Source organism: Pyxicephalus adspersus, chromosome 1 (genome assembly GCF_032062135.1).
Source record: "Pyxicephalus adspersus chromosome 1, UCB_Pads_2.0, whole genome shotgun sequence".
NCBI classification, from domain to species: Eukaryota; Metazoa; Chordata; class Amphibia; order Anura; family Pyxicephalidae; genus Pyxicephalus; species Pyxicephalus adspersus.
The window spans coordinates 60747468-60770776 of NC_092858.1; the positions used below are offsets into that span (position 1 = coordinate 60747468).

General features: G+C 35.9%; 1 protein-coding gene across 1 annotated transcript in view; it reads left to right on the forward strand.

Annotated features, from left to right (window-relative positions):
- Window positions 1–526: 526 nt before the first annotated feature.
- Window positions 527–23309, forward strand: part of FGF14 (fibroblast growth factor 14) — a 257654-nt gene continuing 234871 nt past the window's right edge. Inside the window, exon 1 of the mRNA XM_072411554.1 lies at window positions 527–1373. Within this exon, the coding sequence (XP_072267655.1) occupies window positions 1166–1373 (208 nt within the window). The 5' untranslated portion in view covers window positions 527–1165. The remainder of the gene's footprint in view (window positions 1374–23309) is intronic.

Here is a 23309-nt window from a genome sequence, read left to right on the forward strand (position 1 = left end):
TCCATAAAATGGCACGCTCACAAGGTAAAACACTAGTAACATGCTGCAATAACTGATCAAGCTGCAGACATGTGCAGCGCATTGTATTGTCTGTGCCATCTGTGCAGGTTACACCGTCACCCATATCATGTATTTATAAACCATCCTTCCAAGACCCAGTGCAGGAACATTTAGCACAACATATTCTTTTTTTAATTATAAATAAATTGTATTCTTCTTTGTTATTGATTCCTGTGTTTATTTTCATTTTTTTATTCAGGTAACATAAGCAGCAATATAATTTGAACATACGAGATAAGCAAGCCAGCTTTAAATCACTGTCATGAATATTCCATTAACCATAGTCGTGTCTTATGATGATACAGAACTGTATGTCATCATCAGTGGGGAAAAAACATGTGTCTAAGTTTAGGATGAAATAAAGCTTTTTTATAAAAAAAAAAATGGAAAAAAATCCTCCAACCCCTCCTACTCTATCTGTGCCTGCAATTCAGAGGCAAGCACAGGCAGTGGAAGACAGGGAAATTTATTTCTAATGCACACCAGTGCTGGAAGCAGCAGGGAGAGTGAGAGCAGGGGAAGAGGATCTGTCTCTCTCCTTCCACCCACAGTAATCATCTATTAAGGGATCTGGATTTCCATCAGTTCTGTTCTATGATTTGGCACTGCAGGTTAAATAAGATTGCAGAGATCACTGGGGATTGATGGTCATCATAATATTGACACTTGCAGAGGGGAGTTTATATCATCATCATTCCTGCCTGTCTGGCTGATATTTGTTGTGCTTGGTGCTACAACTGCAGTCTTTTTAGTACCATGAATCCTGCCTTGGCATTTGATGCTCTACAGATCCACCCTTCCTTATAGCAATCAAGTGACAGGGAATGGTTTTTACTTCGGGGATCGTACATGTCTCACTGTTCTAAGATTAGTTTTTTGGCCTCTCCTGGGAATTCTTTAGCTTACTTTCATTTGGCTGCACGCTGGAAAGGAAGATTTCACACTTTGGCAATAGCTTACTGTTAATGTAGTTATAACCATTAAATCTTAACCTTATTAACAAAAAAAAGGCCAAATACAACACGGCTAATTGAGGAGCCTCCAAAAAAGAAAACCCCCCACGGCAAGGAAAGACTGGGAGAAGATAGGAAAATAATCATTTTCTATGGTTAAATTGGTACCCTTGTTCTGGAGAACTGATCACAACCTCTTAGTATGCAACAACAAGGATTTCTTCGTTCTCAGGGTGTCTAAGCTGCTGGATTGCTTTTCGCCCAAATCAATGTGGTTTCTTTGGAACATTTTCAGCAAAGGAACGCATATGCTGCAGTGTCTTTGTGGCAAGAGTCTTAAGAAAAACAAGAATCCAAGTGGTAAGCTATATTTCAAAAAATAAAACAAAAGACATTGCATGATTCTGCCATTGAATATCTACCTATCGCATTCTAACGAATTCAGATCTTTCATCAGATTAGGCTATAACATTATTTATAACAAGGCCGATGCAATTTTCATGTAAGCCTTCAATTTTCAACTTGATTAGCCCTAAAGGATAAAATGGGATTCATGTGTTTGGATGGAGAGGAGTGGCAACTTTGTGTGTTTCATTTTTCCCCCTGAAGATTTATTTAGTAAATATTGCCAATGCAGGTAGCTGGCACCTTTCTGTTTCTGAAGGCTGCAGTTGGCTAGCACACATCAGCTATGGCACTGACATCCTGCAATAGTTTCTGATTAGCTTGCAAATATTCCAAACACGAACCACCTCTCCAAAGTAGAAAAAAATCCAAACAGTGGCAGGTTGTTACTCATTTCTGCCTCTTCATAATACCCTGAAAGCATGGCGGTGCCATCCAGAGGAGCACAGTGACTAAATGAACATATTGTGGAAATGTGTTGCTTGCTGGCTATTTTCTATACATAGTGATTTCCATGCAGTATCAGTAGAGCTGCTATGTGATGCAGTGAAAGCAGCCTGCACAGGGTTAATGTTTGCAGTACACTGTGTAGGCTCCCTCCTGTTGGAGATTAATAGAATTTCCCAGTCCCATTTGTGTTTTAAGGACACATTTTTTTTCAGGCTTAAAAGGTAACAGAGACAATTAAATGCAGAACACAAAAGCAACAGCATGTTGATTTTCACAAAGACTTGAGTAGGAAACTGAGCTATGTGTCTCTGGTATTGTTTTGGTGGTCCCCATGGCCTGTGTTGCTGTTGCAATGAGCACGGATAGCGGGTTACATGATTATAATGAAATGTTTTCGGTTGCATTCCCATGGTCCTGCATGACCTGCCTTTTCTTTGGCTTTCAGTCCCATTAAAGAGCAATGAATCCCCTGGTTTGCCTCTGACGTTGGCACTGCAGTGTAGTAGATCATAGCTTTCTTTGCTATTGTGACATCCCAACATCAACAAACAGCAGAACCTGTAGGGTCATATTTTGCCTTTTAGCCCTTGGATGTAAGAATATTCCTATACCTGTTTCTGTGTGTGGGTTCCCGCTGAACAACTCATTATTTAAGGGCAGTTACAGGAGGCAAAGCTTTGCCAGGGCTGGATTTTGGAAGAGTGTGTGTTGTCATATTGTTCTGCAGCAAAGAGTACTTCTTGGAATACCAAAGAGGTAGAATTAACCCAGCTGTCTGGCTAAAATTGTTCATTGACTGCTTGCAGGTCTGATAGCCTGTTCTTTATTAGTTAACCACTCTGGAAGGTACCAGTTAGCAGTGGCTCTCAATTACTGCAGTGAGCTAGAAGAGGTTAGGTCTGTGCCTTACCTTGACTCCATTGAGAAACATGGAACGTAGACTTGAATAGTATTCAGGGCTCTCTGCATTACTTGGAGGTGGAAATTATCTGAGACATGGGGAAGCTTAACATTGTTTTTTTTCAGCATGACTCTGTATTGTAGCATATATTTATATTTTGTTACATTTTTCACAATGGATATATTTTGTACAGGCCCAGCATGCTGGTCTGATGAAAGCACACTTTTCAGATAATAAATGATAACTTTTTAACATCTTTACATCATTGGGTACAGTTTTCAGTGTATGTAGTAGGTACATATAAAGCAAAAACAAATTCTTTTTGAATGGGGGGGGGGGGGGGGGATAATACCTGGCTTATACAAAAACTTTCTACTTGCAAAAAGCAAGTGGCCTCATCATCTTGAACAATGATTTCCAATGTTAAAAGCTAGGCGTGCAGTTAAGCTGGGATAATACATGGCTTATACAAAAACTTTCTACTTGCAAAAAGCAAGTGGCCTCATCATCTTGAACAATGATTTCCAATGTTAAAAGCTAGGCGTGCAGTTAAGCTGGGGTAATACATGGCTTATACAAAAACTTTCTACTTACAAAAAGCGAGTGGTCTCATCATCTTGAACAATGTTTTGCAATTTTAAAAGCTAGGTGTGTAATTAAGCTGCATACTATCTTGTAGAAGTGCATGCAACATCGTGTTCCTGTTCTGAACTAGGAGTACACAAAACTTTGCAACTGCTTCCCCATACATGTAACCATTGTATCCATACATGTACATATAAAAAATAGTGTGTATGACCAAATTATGGTGGTCGGGAGCATTATGCGTATCCAACAATCCACAAAACAGCTGAACCTGAGGGGTTGTGAAGGGCTTTATTCCCAAGATACAGATCCTGAAAAGAATTTCATCAATTACCTTTAAGTCCAATGCAATCAATGTAACCCCTTAATGCAGAAATAAAGGATTCCGGTGAGAGATCTATTCTGTGGAAAGAGCTTTCAGAGCAGTCCATTTGGTAGTAGATGGTATGTGGCTCAGTGGAAAGTTTAATTCATCAAACTTGCCTTCGTTAGCATTCACTGGTAGCTCTATATACCCCATTAGAAATAATTGGATTAACAGTAGCCGTATTATTTATTGACCGAGAAAACGCTATTAATCTGATGGCTTTACTTAAAACAATCATCTTTACTGTTTTAGTTCAAATGGTCTTGAGAGGGCATTTATGCAGAATTTTCAGGTCAGGTGTTTTCCTGATTTACTTGTTAGGCCAGCTTTCTTTGAACCTACCATCCATTAGCAGTGCATTGCAAACAAATGGCTACAGAACAAAATCCACAGACTGAATACATACGGTTCTTTTGATCTTATTAGATTTCTATCAACCATCCAAGGATGCTATTTTGTATGTAAATCCCTTGATAATGTAGGAACTCTATTCATTTTGTACTTTTAACTTTTGTACTCTGTCATCCCATAGAAAAGTAATAGTGATCAAAGTTCTTTAGATCTGTTTTCCTTGTAAACAATATCACATATTTGTACTAAGCACTGTCTGTCCGGTAGTTTCCAATTTGTATTATAAAGAATTTCCCATTGTAATAACACTTTACTTTCTGTTGTTTTTGCTTCCGCTACTTTTTACTGGCAGAATTATTCATTGAAGCTTGTTTAACTTAAAAACTTCAACTCATTTTGTAAATCTATTTTTGTATTAACAGTTTTGTTGCTGTGCTTTTCGGACTGACATGTTCTAATCATAGGATACTAACTGTACAATAATGTTTAAGTGGATCTCTACACAAAATTCTAACCTCAGGGTGTCAATTTGTATTGTCATATATTTCTCCTACCTTTTCATAGGTTTAATAGTATTCTGTCTGCACATTTCCAAACCCTACCCCCACTTCTAACGTACTGGCCCATCTGATTTGCGACTATAGAAGAACAAAATGGCTGTTAAGGTTTCGCATGCTTGGCCACCTTCCCACCCCCAGCTAGCTAACTGCACAGTGAAGAAGCAGCATTACTATAATGAACTTAACCCTTTGCTCTCTCTCTTACTATAAACATGTCCCAGTTAGAACAGAACCGTTCAGTGGATGGCCCTGTATTCCTGATCCTAGAGTGCAGAGGTATGTAATAAGCTGTTATAGAACAAATTCTAGTTATAGTAAATTCTAATAAAAAGTATATTATTTTATTATTAATAATTGGATTTACCCTTTAACCTTAAAAGACAATTAAGTGTGATTTGTCTAAGGGGGAAGCTGACTGCTAAGACAAGAGTACATAACTTCTTTTGTCATTAATGGGTAACACACATGTGCTTTACTATTGATTGTAAATAAAATCAATAAATGTGCCACACACAAGATTGTAAATTATTTCATTTATAATTAGGAAACCTGTATGAAATGTAGGTTTACCCTAACCTGATATCAAAAGAACAGGACTATTTGTTTTAGCATAGGGCACAGAAAGTTGTATTTGTAACCATATCTGTGGGTTGTTCATGCATGATTGTTGCTTATCATGGTTGTTCATGGCTGTTTATGATGAATTGTTCTAGATGCAGTGAGCAGAGATGAAGACACATGGCTGCCTTAAAGTGGAAGTAAACTCGCAATATAAAAATCAGTAGAGGTTTTTAGCAGATGATGATTTTCCCCTGCTCCTGTTGGCTTTTTCCTCTTAGTTTACACTGAACGGGGCATTCTTCATGCAGTGTATAGTCTGTTTTTTTATATGTAAATATATGTTAGGTCATATCTTGTTTAAAGGAAGAGCTATATTTGTGAAGAAAAAAAGATTCATCTTGATTTGTTTACTCAGCAATTAGAAGCTGATCCCCTGCTTTCTGTACATCAAAACAAACGTCTCTTTATAGAGGGAGATGAGCCACACACCTTTAGTTAGTGCAGGTGACAGATAATAGAAACGTAAGTAAGTTTAATCATTTCATGTATTTATTATAAGCAGACTTCCTAGAATTAATAATGGGTACCTCCTCCTATCATATGCTGCTTCCCCACCTCTTAGCTCTTCTGGTTGGGGTCCTCTCCTCCTCCTGTATGTATGGTAATACAGCAGATCTATTAAAGAAGATGAGAGCTTTTGACTTTAATTACCACATGGAAAATAATTCTATATGTGAAAGTGTTTCAATGAGTTGCATCACAACAGGCCTTCTGGCTAGGAAATAAAATACAAGTTAAAAATGGCAATGGTGCGTTAGGTAAAGTTTTTTTTTTAATATATAATTCATAAATTATCTAATATATTATATATTTGTTTTACCTCATATAACATATAACTTATAACTGACAATATATAATGATGAGGCACCCATAACTATTATTGTGTATTGTCTGGTATTGGCAATCATATATTGTTGTGAATGGCATATGGAATAAAGAGTGGGTAAACACATTTGTTAGTCATGTCATTAATCACTTTTTTGTGTACTCGTGTGATTTAATATTCCTAGGCTCTGTTGCACAACATATGGACACGTTACTGGTTTCTATGTATGGAAATTAGAATAAATTCTGCTGCAGTATTTATTTAACAATAAAACACCTGAGTAAATCACAACAACACTTTCAACACTAAAATGATATTTTTTTTTAAACAAAAATGTCTAAACCATGTCTGATATGTTTTCACTAACATGTAATATCTTTCTGTAACCCTGGCTATGTTATAACCAAAGCAGATTTGTGCAAGGTGGAATAAAAGTGAAGCCAGAACCAGCTCTATTACCATATGGGCAGTGGCTCAGAGGTTAGCATTTTGGCCTTTGCAGTGTTGGGTCCCAGGTTTGAATCTCGGCCAGGGCACTAACTGCATGGAGTTTGCAGGTTCTCCCTGTGTCTGCGTGGTTTTCTTTTGGGTACTGCCGGTTTCTTCCCAGTTTTCAAAAACATGCAGTTAGGTTAATTAACCTCCCCCCCCAAAAAAAATTGACCTTAAACTGTATTAAAAGATGTATGACATAAGTCATTAGGTTGTCCTTAGAGGGATAGTTAGTGACATGACTATGAAGTTGGTAAAGCGCTGTGTAATATGTTGGCGCTATATAACTACTGTAAAACAATACAAAGTTATTGCATGCTAAGTTATGTATGACAGTAGCCTTTATTTTTTCACAGAATATTCCCCACCTCAGACAATTGCTTCATCTTTCTAGACTTCTGCTGTCTTTGACCAAGCATGAGGATTGCTGGCCTTGGGATCCCACATGTGAATCCTGGTACACTTGCAGTCCCTGGATCTGTCTAAGAAATACAGAAAAGGTTCAAATATGTAGTTTGAGTTAGTAATCACTTAAAGGTGGGAGACTGAGAAAATGCTTTTATCCTGTCAGTAGCAAACTGAGGACATCAAATCTCCCAGTTTGCTTTTTTAAAAGCAGGCATTCTGAACTATTACTTTTGTATACTGTATTCTGAAACAAATTGAATCTTGCAGGCTTTCAGTGAATAGCTTGTGTATAACATTATTATTAGTACCTCTTGATTATTACTATTTATTGATTATTTTTGGTTATGTGAAAGGTACAGGTTCCCTAAAAAAGAAAGCACTGTTTTCCCTAATAAAATACTTTTTCTGGCCATGCATTTAGAGGGTGGTAACAGTCACAATAGTCTTTTGGCACTGCATGCTGTACATTGATTGCATATGTTTGCCATGATCAAAGAAAGGATAAGGAGCATTAGTAAAACCATTACATTGAACTAATTTGGGTTTCTGGTTTTGCAGAAAAAGCCTTGAAAATGCAAAAAAAAAAAATACTTAGAAAGGATCATAGTCTTTTACATTTGCAAACACTGGTATATACATCTAATCCTACTGTAAATAATAAAATAGACTGTACTGAATATTTCTATGAATTACCAATGCTTTTTCCATGGCTTAGAACACTTTTACATTGATAATGACATAAACAATACTCTCATTTTATTTAAAGGCTAGTAAGGTCTGTAGGCAGAGTTTTGAAACCTGTCCTGAGAGAAATATATAGGCTGTTACCAATCTCTCATAGTAATCCAATGGCTTCAATAAATTACGGGTATTGACTTAGAACAAGCATACTGAGAAATTCTGACACTGACCTCTTGCTATATACTTGTTCAGGGTAAATGAAAGCATATTGAAGCTAGATCCAGACAGGTAACCAGCATTTTGATAGAAAGACAACAATGGGCAACAATGGTAATTCTCTGGTTTTCTATAAAACTCAGATTTTAGATTTTAGGTGTTGTTATTAGCATTTACTTATAGACATATTTTAACAAAATGTAAATTAGCCTAAAAACAAACCTGTAGCCTCAGTAGCTATGGACCCCTTGATATTCTCCCCCTAAAGTGATAGAACAAGTTTGATAAAGTCAAATCTCTGTATTCCCATCTTCCTCCTTCTTCTTTCATTACACTCGTGTGTTATTTCTTTTAGAGACGGGAGGGCTTGCAGTGCTGGGGTGGGGAGAAGGAGAGCTAAACTGATGAAAATGAAAGTTAAATGGGAAAGTGTGAGGATAAATTACTCCACAGTGTTTGCAGGTATGGAGGTCAGTGAGGACTTTTTTTTACCATGTATTTACTGCTTGTTAGCAATATGTAAATTCAGTTTTTTGGGCAGGGTCCTCTCCTCCAACTGTGTCATTCTTTGTATCTGTGTGTCAATTGCAACCGCTTTATTGTAAAGCGTTGCTTATTATATTGGTGCTTTATGAATACTGTTTATTATTATTAAAGAGGTGAACGTTGGGTGGCATATATAGCTAATATTTAATGCTTTCCTAGAGGAAAAGAGAAGGTTGATAAGCTTTCCTTGTTATGCAGAGAGACAAAAGGAGGGTTTGTGGGGGTTTTCAAGGGCTTCAACATGCCCCGAAAAAAAAGCCCTGTTATAACATTTTTAAGTTGTTCTTTTTTCAACCAAGTAAAACAGACTAAGCACTGTCACTGCTGACTGTTCAGTTTGCTGGTGTTCTTTGTCATTTACTGCCCAGAAATCAATCAAAGCAGGTAAATGTTACTTCAATCGTAGCTTGTGAATGAGAACATAAACCATTTAAAAAAAAAATTATGATTAACAGAGTGAATTACTGATCGTGATAGTTTTTGTTTGCACTGTTACATTTTCAGGACAAATTTTTGTGGGTCTACTCCCACTTCTACTTTCCTGGTCCAAGAAGCACCATGCAGAGATCCAAAAAAATGAAATTTTAACTGTTAGTGCACTTAAAAAATGACAGTATTTATCTCTGTTCTTGGTAAAATTGCACTAATACGGCTACAACCACCTCATGCAAACATTTTTAAAGGTTACAACTGTTAGAATGACAAATGTAAAAAGGAGAAGTACACAAAGGGCTTTATAAAATAGGGAATCTGACATTCCCTCAGATATTTCCTGGTGGGAATTACTGCCATCAAAACACATGGACCAGGAAGATTCCTACAAGGGAATGTTTAAGAGGATGGTCTGCATGCTCGTTTTATAAAAAGAGCCCAAAGTGTTTCTTTCCACATTATTATAATAAATCAGTTTCTTGCAGATGTTACCAAGAGAAGACATGATGTAAGGCAACAAATTATATCCTAATTGTATTATAGCCAGTTTGAGCAAAGTTTGTGATAAAGGAGCAGCTTAGGGGTTAGCTTCTGAGCAATGATAGTTATTAGCAGATATTTTTTAATATCTCCTTATGGCAAAAGCAAATCACTTATTACCTAAATCAAGGAGAAGGCTAACATGTCCCAGCTCTGTCCTTGTTTGCTCTCAGTAATAGATCTCTAATTCTGTGGGAAAAATATTCATTGATAAAAATGATGGCTTGCCATATTTTTAACATATATATATGACCCAAAATAAGTAAGCAGACAGTGATGTGTCCGCAAACGATTACCTTGAATATTCACTCTAGGTCAGCTTCAGGCAATGGCAATGGCACATTCTATATTTTCACTATGTTCACTCTAAAAGGTTCCCTTTAAACATCCGCCTAACAGTGATGGTTCCACATATTACATATGAAGAATGTGCTGGATTAGACATACTTTGATGTTAGAATACACTGGTACTATGCACTAGAAAGTTTGCTTCAGTGTCAAGTGCTGTCCTTGCATGGGCCATTTAAACTTTGGGCTATATACTGGTTAAAGTGTGTGTGTGTAAAAGTATGATCAGACCCTTGACAAGTTCCTCCTACATCTAATGTTCATATCACCTTTAGGTGCATTTATGTAGGCTGAACATTGCTGCCTGAGAGTTAGTAGAGGAACCAGTTTCTGTTATTGAATATCATTTTTTGGGGGGATGTTAGTAACATTGCATTGACAATCCGCCATATGGACTAGGATCAAAAGTTGAAATATATTACATGTAGACAATACCTAATATGAGATATATTGATATTGCAATATACTATTTGAGAGAACTAGGAAATTTACTGTAACTTTTGCCACTGTATTTGTGATTGGCTTCCTTTGGTATACTGACCCGAATAAGAGATCATAAATAGATCATTGCATTGATGGCTTATACAGCACTTCTATATTTTTTCCATTTGGCTGGAGTACTGGGAATGCCTATTGATACTGTTTTGTTCTCATTATATATTAACTGCAATTGTTAAAACGATTTACTTAATTGTTCTATTTTGTTTTGGCTAAAAGTGGCTGTTTCAGCAGAACTTAGGGTTTCATGTTACCACTGATATTAAGGTCAGGTCCTTATTCTGTACGTCTGTTTATTATTGTCATCGGGCAATTGATGAGCCTAACCCATCACAGCAATCATAAAAGCCTGTGTCCCTCCTTACCATAACAGGTAGAGCTGCTACAGAGTCCTATAAATGAAAGTAGGCTATTTTTATATACAATTGTTCGTACTATGCTATTTAATCCAAAATGTCAATCTTTTGAGGTCGGTAAATGGGAAAACTGAAAATCCATTTTGTCCATTCTTTGGAGTTCCCCTATTACCACAGGCCTCATTTTTTCTTTACAGATTTCACCTGTAGCTCCATGTTGGTAGAATATAATTCTGTATGGAAAATACAGTGTTTCCTTAATGAGCAAATGTATTTATATAGTTAAAGTTATCTTTCTGAAGCTCTCCATGAGCTAGGTAAATGTTTTGGGTATACTTATGTCCTATACAGATTTAAAAAAAATGTTTTCTCCAGTTGTCATCTTTACATTGGGGATTGTGATTGGCATCTGAACCTAAAGTGAGCCACAGCATTTGTATATTTTATCCCAGTCTTCCAGCTGACAATGATTTCATCATGTACTTTTGTGTCTCATCCAGCAGCTCCGTCTCCTGGTGTTCCTATGACTGGCCGGTGTAAGTCTATCATATGCACACATAACAGTTCTGCTGACTTTCCCCTTTCCAGTTCCACAATCTTTTCCTCCCCCTATTTCTTCCTGCCATTTGATCTGTTAAACATTGTACTGGAAGTGGACCTTACCTATTTCTGAAAAGAAAAAAAAAATATGGAAAGCTTTTACTTTCTATACCATGTTGAGTAGCCCAAATCTGGCTAAGAAGATGACCCTGCACATTATTGCAGCATTTTCTCATGAGACTTGGACTACTTGGCAATCTTTGGGATCTTCTTGGCAGGATGGTGATGGTTCCCCCTGCACAACAGAAGCTGGGAAAAGATTACAATGTTACAAACATTAGCAAAACAGTAATAACATTTTTATCTCTCTGTGTTTTCAGCATTTAACCATGAAGGATGCAGGGACACATTTAAAAAGTAGATCTTGCACTAGCTTGCAGCAGATTGATCTGCTTTGAAAAAGGGTTTGATGTGATCCAAAATGTTACTGTTTATGTTTTTATGTGGATTCACCTCCTGTGTTTTGTTCTCTATGCTCAAAAAAACTATTTTACTCCAAAGCAGAAAACCTTGTTTCTGTCTCCATTTATATGACTGTGAGTGCAGCAGATAAAAGATATCATTGTTGAAGAATCACCCCTCTATACTGACCATCAGTGACAGAGTCACTAGGCCAGAGCTCAAGAATTACTTTGTAATTATGAAAGCCACAGTTTAATAAAGTTACTCATACGTCTACTTTAGTAAGTGTTGTGATAGGCTGATATCACTGATATTAGGCTGATAGTTTGGTATTTTATTTAGGCCAATTCTGCTTTATTAAGTAAAGACACAGTCATTGTGGAAGGAGGAAGCATAAACTGCACATCTAGTGATCAAGCATTGCTTCATAATATATTTAAACACTGTACACAGAAATAATAGGAAATATACTTTTTCATTTACCAGAAATTCAGTGAGCTTCTAATTTCCAACAGATGGGATCTTCAACAGAGCTGATAATGCTATTTAGGATTTTAGTCCAGCTAAGTAATGGGGAATGTGCACTTGTAGCTGTTTTGTATGCAAGAGACAGTAAGACCCCTTTAGTGTGTTTGGGAATACCTATTCTTAAGGTTCCCAGTTTACCAACAGGGGGGTATTTGGTGCGCCTCTATCTATGTTCTAAGCAGTTAGGTTATGCTTTATGCATTTAAAAGCTGACTTCCAGGTAAATGGCTAAATACACAGAAAAAAAGACATATAAGATTGCTGTTTTCTTGCCAAAGAATTTCTGACCATCTGGTCTTGATATTTACACAGCTTTGCCCCACAGGACAGCCCCGACTGGTAGGGGATCTTTATCTGCTGCACTTTAACTTTTACCTACAGGTCTTCACCCAACCCCCACCCAGTGAATGAAAACAGAAAAAATAGATGGATGAGCTCACCTCTGTGTCACTTTTTGCCTCCTTTTAGCATGTTCTTTCCACTTCAGCTCACCTCATTGGATCCTTGTAGTGTTTCTTCCTTCCCCTGTCTGAGATCTGGTGTGCCAGGTACTATTAGTTACTTGTTCTGCTTAGCAATGCTACATTTAACAATGTATTGATGACTACAAAGCTGCATTCATTTTTGCCTTTAAAGGTTTACTTTGATTTATGAAGTGTGTACCTATAAACACTGGTATGCCAGTATACAAATCAAAACTCATAGAAGACTAGTTTCTCTTTCTTCTCACATGTAAAACAAAGCCATGCCCGTATGTCAAGACGTGGCAAATTCAAAATGTTTAACTGCATTAAATGTATATTTTAGAACTAATATTGGAATTATTTTTTCTTTAATGGTCTTATGCTTTTTATGATACTGATGTTGAACAATAGATTGGTCCTAGGGGAATGCTTACACAGCTATGTATGATGAAGCTGTAAGTGTGGTATACCTAATAGGACAATACATCAGACAATATCTGGAGTAAGCTGATTTCCTGCAATCCAAGGTGTATTGGGCTGGATGTTTCTGTATACTGGCTCTATTTGTAAAACAGGGAATCTGACATTCTCAAAACATTCCCTTGTGGGAATCAATAGTGCTATTGAAACACATAGACCTGGAAAATTCACACAAGGGAATGTCTGGTTCCGTGTTTTATAAATAGAGCGCTAAGTGGATTATTTTTAACTTTAATAACTATATCTCTATCTCCTCCATTATACACCAATCCAATGTGCTCACTGTGGCTCATCGCATTCATATAAATGGGTCCTGATGTGTAGCTAGCAAAGTCCACATTAGAGCAGGTTGAGTGACCTGACTTTTGTACCAGTTTATATATGTTATGGAGAAGAGCTCTTAATAAAAAGCGATTGGATAGAAAATAATGCTAATCCAAGCAAGTGAAGCACATCTCTTTTATGCATTTTATCTGTGTTTTGCTTGGCCTTCATCTTTGAGTGCTAACATAGGACAAACTCGATGGAGTACTTAGTCTTTTTCTGTCGTTACTCTGTTGTTACTCCTATATATTTACTTTCTGATTATTAATTCTATAGACAATTCTGGTTGTTTAGTAGACTGGATTTCTTTTCTGAAAACTTGATCAGTAAGAAACACATCTATAGTTCCTCCAAAAGAAAGCTCTTCTCTGTACAAAACTTCATAACTTTTACAACATAAAATAAACTGTAATCCATGTAAGGTAACCCTAAGAAATATTAAGAATTGCTTTTGAGAAAAAAAGTTTTAGTCTCATTGTTTGTTTTCAGCTGCAAGATGTACCAAATGTATATATATGGATGTCATTACTCTTTTCTTTCACATTGGCTCAGAACGTTCATATCTAGATGAATGAAGTCTGATATAGTACACTTTTGCTCTGCATTGGTGTCAGATCATGATGAAGTATGCACATAATAAGCCGGCTCAGATGGGTGTTATTACAACAGCAATGGTGACCCAGTGAGAAACTAGGTCACTATATGAATGATGGTATATATTCCTCCTTATTCCATGGAATACATAGATTGGATTATTTTGTTTTAGATTAAAAATATTGTGCTCCCAGAGACAGACACCTATCTTTTCATGTTGTAACACAAGTTTAATTTAATTAAGCTATTGCATTAACAGCTATACCATACAAATGCCAACTGTTTATACCAAAAGAAATGTATGATATATCAGATGTCAAGCAAATTTAGCTTTACTTGGCCCATAAACTGAAGAAAAAGGAATTTATTTGTATAGGTAATATATGGCATAAATACTTGAAAAGTATTAGTACACTAAACAGATCTTAGGTGTATGCGGATATTAAATTGATCATTGATGAGTGTTAGAACATGTGGCAATAGGCTTTTGTTCACTTCAAGGAGGTCAACTTCAGGTCAAATGCACTTGTCAAGGCATTCTAAGTGACATCTGAAACTGATGTCAGACTGATGCCATCTACACAAACCCAATATCTGTCCACATAGGCCTTTAGGGACACCATATTAATAAGAGAAAAGTTGTGAGCAGGCTCAAATATTCAGCTTTAGCTTTTGGCAGATGGTCACATGAACATTCACATCTAGAAATCTGACCATAACATGCTATCAGCAAATGTCTGTATGATAAAATAAAGAAATTTTCAGTATTTATATACATAGACAGTCCTAAATTTGAACCTTGGGTTGATAGAAAGATATGTTGATGGTGAGGTTCGTTTTCATTTCATATTTATGAAAGGCGAGAGAAGAACTAGCAGAACTAGTGGCTATCAAACTCTAGTCTTCGAGGGCCACAGACAGGTAATTTTATGACCCGGCTTCCTTTTCACTTCCAGCGCAGACTAGACGGGGTGCAGCTATCTTCTTCCTTCTTTTTCCAGCTTCATCTTACGTCACCCGATGTGTCTTAATGAAAATGTTAAAAAAAGTGCCAATTTCACTGCACATGTGAGGTTGGCACTTTTTTTTTCTAAAATCCAGGAAATCTCACAGCCTCCCAGGATGTGTGACAATGTAGGCTGGAGGTATCACCAAGTAAAGACTTACGAGGAGGGGTCCTCTCCAGGAAAAAAAAATGCTATTTTAAAAATAATATAAATAAATAAAAAACACATGCTTTTCATGTTTAAAAAGTGGTGATAGTGCCACTTTACCTGGATTTGCTCTGTAATGCTGAAGAATATTCCCTACCTATCCAAGTAGCTTCCTTGGTTGAGTAAAATGTGACTACTACATGTTATATATTTATTTTGAATGCCTTCATTGTTGCAGACTGTATACTTTGCCATGTTTCCATAGTGCTCCATATAAGTTAAACTTGTAAAATGTTGAAAATTAGCATAAACAGTGGCACCTGTTGACCAAGCATCAAGGAAACCAAGAAAACATGCTACAAACCAACCCTTTGTGATGATAAAATCAAAAAAAATCAACACTTCCTCAGTTTCTGATTTGTTTATTTCCAAATAAATCGGTCAGATCTGTAGATAATCACGAATGTTCAGAACCAAGACAATCATGATTAATGAATTATATATTTCTCTGTAGATTGGATTTATCTTCATGCATATCTTCAGGACATTCCAAAATGTGCAGTTCATTCATTTTTCTAGTTTTCAATCCAGTGTGCTCATGGATATTGTTTAAACTAAAAAAGAAAGTGGGTTCTTTCAGTTGTCTGCTGCTTACATTAAAAACTGACATGACAGCCCAGAGATATGCTATACACTCTAATCCCATAACAAATCATCAGTGCTATGTTAGAAAGTATACGGAGGGTCATATTTACATCAGAGACACACACAAAAGATTTTGTATCTGACACCATGCATTCTGCATCAATTAACATGTCATGCTGCCTGTACCATTGCTGTGCTTTCTTGTAATATTTGTATTGTTTTACATATCTAATAGTAAGTACAGGTTAAAGTCACATTGTTTGCCTGTTGCCTCTGACACCATAGGATTTAGTTGAGAAATGATGGATTGGTTGCTATTTGTTAAAGAAATGGCAAGCTGAGAGCATGATCTGACCACTTCCCTCAGGTGTACAATTATCCACCATGAGTAAACCGCCTGCCGTTCCATATTGTTAATTAAAAAATAGAAAGAAATGTTTTCAACATATGACTTGTTGCATTCTTTATTAGGAGATCTTTCTGTTAAATTCTTGAGTTAATCTCTATTATATTGCACACAAATCCAGAACAAATGGGTTTGTATTGTGATGGCATATTTGTACAGCTATCCCAAAGTGGAGTACAATTTCTAAAGTCTAAGTTTTTTTTTTTTTACACATATCTTCAAACATTTTAGAACATTTGTTTTTATTGCAACCCATGTTCCATTCTTTACTCTTGATCTGCTGGCAGGTGCCACTGGAGTGCAGAGTAAGGGGCAGTCTGTTCAAGGAAGACACAAATATCAATAAAAACACATTCCAGTACATTAGGGAATTTTTTCTCTCCCAACACTTATACAGGCACAGTCCTTACCCTTCACAATTTATTTTATGCAAATGTAAAAGAATGTTTTTTTGTTGAGAGTTGTGTTATAAATATTTATTTGACTTGTAAAGAAAGAAAGTTATATATACCTGACCTGGCAGTTGTTTTAAAAATTGTGTTTTGTTGCAGCAAAAAACTCTTGTTGTTTTGATGCCTTTTGTGTATTTTCTCCCAACAAACCCTATATCCCTACAGCACACCATAAGATGTCAGGGTAGGCAGGGGAAACCAATGTGTGCAGCAGGGATCAGGAATCAGAGTTCAGTGGACAATTTCTCTGCATCAGAGCACTGTATGGAAGATTATACTTTTTGTGAGTGAGAGAATGTGGGAACGAGAAGGCTCTTGAATGATGTTCTAATACCCTGATGAACACTGTTTCTGCAAGGTAAAATGTGGTTTAATATGCTTTACACTTTACTTGCTACACTGCATTTCAAAATAAGATTAGCCAAGAATAAAAAAAAGTTCTGTTCATAGTGATGCAAAGGATAAAAAAGGAGCCATAAAAATGTTTTTTATTTTATTAAGCATTTTTTTATTTATTTACAGTTTGAAAGTGAAATGGTTCTGTTTTCAAAAAGTTTTTATTTGTTTTTATCTTTATTTTTATTAGATGCACAATGAAAGTGAATAACTTAATACAAAAAATCCGATCAGTGTGGTAACAAAATTTTATTATGTATAGTTCATTATTCTACATGTACATGGGTGCAGTTATATTTGTTTATTTCATATGCATGCTTTGATTCTTAGTATTAATGGTCATGCCTTGCTGGTATACCTTGATGCCACTACAAGTGAACCAGACTGGGTCTAGCTGATTGAAAGTAGGAGACTGTGATATGTTTAAGTGTTATGAGGCCATATACCATTTATTTGAAGGGCTTAGGAAACATGGCAGAGGTTGGGAGGACCATTGTTTTTAAGACCAGGAATTACCTATTTTGCTACAATGACTTAATATTAGTAATGGAAAAAAAAAGTTACCACTTCCAATCCAAAAGCAGCAACTCCGCAAAGGGCTTCCTCAAGCCTCTTTGTACAGTTAGTCTATAGGATAATGACTGCTGCTTGCAGCATACTTTTTCTTGCCAGGTATCAGCCATAAGGAAGGCAATAAAGATGATTGCAAACAGTATGTTAGCATAAAAGTATGAGTTTAGTGCAGTGAATTAGGCAGCAATAAATGTAACATGTATGTCCCTTTCCATTCAGGCAGGTTCTGGGTCCAGACAAATAAAGATAGTTACCTGCTAAGAATACTAGAGATAGACATTTTGGACCCACAAGTGGTTTGCTTAAGTGTTTGCTCAAACTAGGTTTAGCGTCTGTGAATGTAAGTGGTAAATAGGAATCACCATATACAGTCCATCCAACATAATAAAGCAAGGAAATTAATCATTCATCTTACAGATGTATCTTGGAAGCAAATTCATTCAAATGAGTTAGTGCACATTGTATATCTGTATTATATTTATTACATAACTTCCGTTCTATGTTAATACAAATATCATGACATGTATCTCCATCTTCCTAATGTATAAGTGACAATCATTAATTATCTAATTTATGACTCTCATACATAATACAGTGTCTAAATTTAATTTAATTCTCATTTTAGTTGTTTTTGTTGTTGTTAAACTTCAATGATCTTTTTGAAGCACAAATATACCTGCAATAGGAGGATATACAAAAGAAAAGCTCTTTGCCGCGTTTTGGGAGTGACTTTAAAGTGATGAATTATTTGTGTCTCGACAGGAGAAATAACAGATGAGATAGGAATATAGGGCAGAGCCTCTTAGTGGAGCACACACTACCTTTAAAATGTTTAATGCAGATGTTGGGAATTGTGAAGTGTGGTAGCATTGTACAGGATCTCAGGATGACCTAGATTTTGGGATTTGAAATGACATGTAAATCCTTCTAAAGAGAAGTACCGCTACTTTCTGAGTATCTACCTCTTCTGCAGAAAAAGAATTTATGGCAGCACATGTTTGCAAGTGGTATCAGTGTCTTCAAAGGATGGTTCAGAGAAGAGAGCTGTTCTTGCTTTAAGATTATAACTTAATTCCTTCTCTTGTCCCTGTATATCCTATTATATCTTACACCTTGCATATTTGGTGACAGTCATATCTTTGGTATATCCCTATATATATGTATACATTTTTTTTGGGATGATGCCACTTTAACTATACCTCTGTTGTATAAATTACAGCTATTTCAATACCTTTCTGGCAGGATCACAATCCCACCATTTCTACTTTCCTCACCTAGGTTAAGAGATGCTGCCCACAGCCTCCTAGGATATTTATATCAAGCCTGACTGCTACACTGCTAATGCAAGGACCCTATTCGGAAAGGGGGATAATTTTAATTGACATTTTGGTTTTGAAACTCTTTTAAGGTCTAGAACATTGTGCACCTCAATGCAGACTATACACGTTAATAGTATTTACAAATTCCTAAAAATCAGTAAAAGAAATTCTGAACAACACATCCCTGATCTTTCTAGCTGCTTGTACTGTGTAATAACACATCACCAAAGATCTCCCAAAGTTGTATGTGGCAGGCTGTCAACAATAGGTAGTCATAGTATATAAAAATACTTAAAGTGCTTTATTGCATGTTTACCATATGAAATTTTTTTAGTGTACATAGTCAGGGCACAGGTTCCCTTTACATTGAGAGCATCCAGGTTTGTAGGAATCTATGAGTCACCGAGGGTTTTAACAGGATTTCACTAGATGTATTTTTTCATCCCTTTAATTTTGCATACTTTATGGATGAGGTTTGTTTGTCCCATTAAGCTTGGGATATCTGCTTAGGATGACTGAGATGTTAATGTTTGGATACCTTATCCATTATTCAGTTTTTGACCTCCATTTTATTTGTAGGGGTCAAATAGATTTGGCGAGCTGCATTTTTAATGTTAGGTGGAGGCACATAGTATATTTGCAGCTTTGATATAGGAATATAGCTAGCACATAATTTCCATTATTTTGCTTTATTTTTCAAATGTAATTTGTATATATTAAGCACTGAATTACTCACTGTATATTAGGTATGATGTGTATGTTATAATGTATAAATGTGGCAACATTTGCAGTGTTGTATCTCCATTATGTTTACAGCCTTATTATATATTACTCTTCAACCAGACCTGACTTGTGTAAATGCTGATCTTCATGTTCAATCTTGTGGAATACCCACACATGTCCTTGCTTAGGGTGGCATGCTTTACATGATTTATTATCTTGTTACTTGTATTTATGCAAGCCTGGAAGAATAAATAATAGACTTAATTTCATTACAAAGTAAAAACCTGCCATTTATGTTTTATAAAGTACATTTATGTTGTGTCCACAAAAAGTAGAAGGGGGTGAGAGAGTAGAAATGGCCACTTGGTTATCGATCTGTCCGTGCAGGAACAAACCTATGCCATTATATTAAAAAGAAAATTGTAAACCTAAGTACTAGTGCAAGGGACCTAAAGAAAGGCCCTAGTCAGCAGAAGACCAAGGATTGCCTATTGTTTCTATAAATCACAGCTTATAATATTAGGTGCAGGTCTTGCCAGACTTTTACACTTAATAAAGACCAGTTCATAAAAGCTAAAATTAAGGAGTGTGGAGGTGACCACAGACAGCAACTTGTTTGATCAATTGAATATCCGCTATAAACACTAGTGTTCCTGAGCTAACTATATATAAAACATTATATAGTATGTCACCCATTATCTGGAGTGTATAACATTCTATACATACAGGATTCTTTTCATTATTCATCCCTAGGGACAAAGCATACTGGTATGTGAAGTCCTTTATTCAAAGCATATTAGGAGACATTACACAAGTCATTTCCCGAATAAACTTGTCATGAAAGCCCTGTCTTATTGTGGACATGTCTCAGTCCTTCCTGACACAATGACTGATGTGGCATGGACAGTGTGCTTGTATTACATAATTACCTTGTAAGTTCCAGTACAACGCTTGCAAATCAGAAAGACAGCATGTTTTTTTTTCTGTTTCTTGTAGAGATTTACACATATTTTGTCATTTTTCTTTTATAAGGTTCAATTTACTGAGATTCATGAGATAGTTTAGCTAAGTAAGTTACTTTACCTTTGATGATTTTTTTCATCAAAATGTTCCGTTCGCTTAAAGAAATGTGGAGTGTTTATTTTTCAGATTAAAATTACATTTGACAATGGAAACCCTCTATTTCCTATGAACTTCTCTTGCTTTTTGACCTTCGTTTTACTGATCTTCGTAGAACATTACAGTTATTACCATGCAGATGTTACCTGTATTTAAAGTCGAAAGACATACGCTTTTTTTATTTTGTAAAGAGAATGAGAATGACTAAAATGGAACAAAACACTTCCCAGTTACATGGCTTTTCTGGGAAGTAAGAACTCTACCTACAGATAAGAAGTGTAGTATAAAAGGTAGCATTTTACTTGGTTCTTCAGTGATGGTGCTGCAAGACTTTGGCGAAATTTTTATCAGTGGATGGTGGGATAGTTTATATTGGAAGATCCCCACCCTCTGGGCCTCTGACATCCCTTCATCCAATAGGAATACTTTCTGATATATATATATATATATATATATATATATATATATATGCAAACATTTCTCACTGTTCTTTTAGTGCTTTTATTTATTTTTTGTCCCTGTGACAGTGATCACCAAAATACGTGAATAAATCTCTATAATGGATACACAGATTGTAATAAAAAACCTGTGTTCTGATACCTTATCATATTATCTAAAAATGTCAGTTTAATTTTAGACACACAAATATCAATAAAATAATCAAATATTTTTTTGATAACCTTTGTAACCCGTATAGGTTTTTCACCTTTCTATCTAGCATAAATATGTAATGTTTTCATTTATAAGCACATTTACCTAGAATTCTGGTGTAATCATGTGCCATTTTATTATTTTGCTACTGGTAGACTAGTGAAGATCAGTAATTGTAAAGGTTTAGCAACAATGACTTTGTTTCTGCAGCTTGGGGGTAGTAAAGTGTCCCATGTTAGGTGGTGCCAACTAGCTGGAAAATGTTGGTATTAATGGATTCATGCTGCATATGTGCCCACCTCTATTGCCAGCAGTTATAACAATACAGGAAGGTTCTTCCATATTATATGGCCAAATAGTGGAATTCTTCTTTCATAACAGGCTGTGTGTTTTTAGATATTGCACTAGGTAGCAGATATCGCACATTCGACATTGAAAACTTGGAACAAGTATGTAGATTAAAGAAAGTCCAAAGTCCTTGTCTGCATACATGTTCCAGGTCAGTGACTCAAAGCATTGAAGCAAAATAGGGTCAGCAGTACAGCCAGGCAACCAGCCAGAAAGTCAAGTCAACACTGCTTACATCCCTTTTCCTTAGGTATTTACAGTAATATTTTTTTACATACTTTGTTTTTCATAACATCTATTTAAATGGTGACATGATTTTAATTATAAATAAATATATTATTATTTAGTCTAAAAATATTTTGAATGTAGTGTTAAACAATAGGAAAAAAACAGTAAAAAGGGAAAGCAGTGATTAAAAAAAGATTTTGTTGTTTAACCAATCATCTTTTTTTTCATGGCGTAAATAAGGTTGTTGGAGCGTGGCAGGTTCATGTCTCGGTATATATTTTTGTTTTATAGGATGCCTTTCTTTCTTATCCCAAAAAGTTGGTAGATGTGATACTGTATTAGACGTAACTTACTGCATACATTTTTTACAAGGTGAAATACAAAGGGCAGTTACCAGTGCAAAGTATAATAAATGACATGTTTCCTGTATAATATATATACTGTATTCTGTCTTTAGTTCTTGTGCAGAATATATAAACTGGTTGTTACACATTTAACTATCTGTTATATATGCTTATAGAAAGTTTTAGCTTCTGGACTCACTCAGTCAATTAAAGAAATACATCTGTGTCTGCACCATGTAAGCATAAAATACAAGTCATGAAGTTGTGTATGTCTGTATCTGCAAAGAGCTGAGCATGTGGATGGCTTTGTGCACACTCATGTCACACAATGCTCTGACATCCTTCTGTATAATGATGGCTTCTCTATGCAATGAATGAATACAGGGTCTTGTTATGAAGATTCAGGTGTTTCAGCTCTGCATATTTGGTTTGTCACATGGGTGCTACCACCACATTTGCATGCAAATTAAAGCCGGCTGTGACAGAAAGAGATCTACAGCCAATGTTATGAGACGGCTTGTAATGGAGGTTCCAGTTCTAACCTTTTCTCTACCACAAGCTGGCTCACATACATTTTCACATGTGTCAAAACACATAATACTGATTGCAAAGGCAGTTGAATTCTCTCAAAATCATATATTTCTGCAAGTGCCTGTGTGTTTTATATATATTTTTATATATATAAAAGTCCCTAAGCTTCCTTCTTCATGTTTGTAATTATATACATTGTGGGATGTGGCATCGGTATACATTGGTAATTTGTTTTTTTTGGAATATTAGTCTATATGAAAAGTAATTATTGTGCTGCAGATCTTCTTTGGGTCTGATTTTTTAAAGCTCTCAAAGGACGGAGAGGATACACTTTCATACACTTTTCATCAGTCCATGATTCAAAGATTTGCATAGCAAATAGTAAATGACTCCAGAAGTAATCCATTCCAGGTTCGCTGGATCACCCAGATT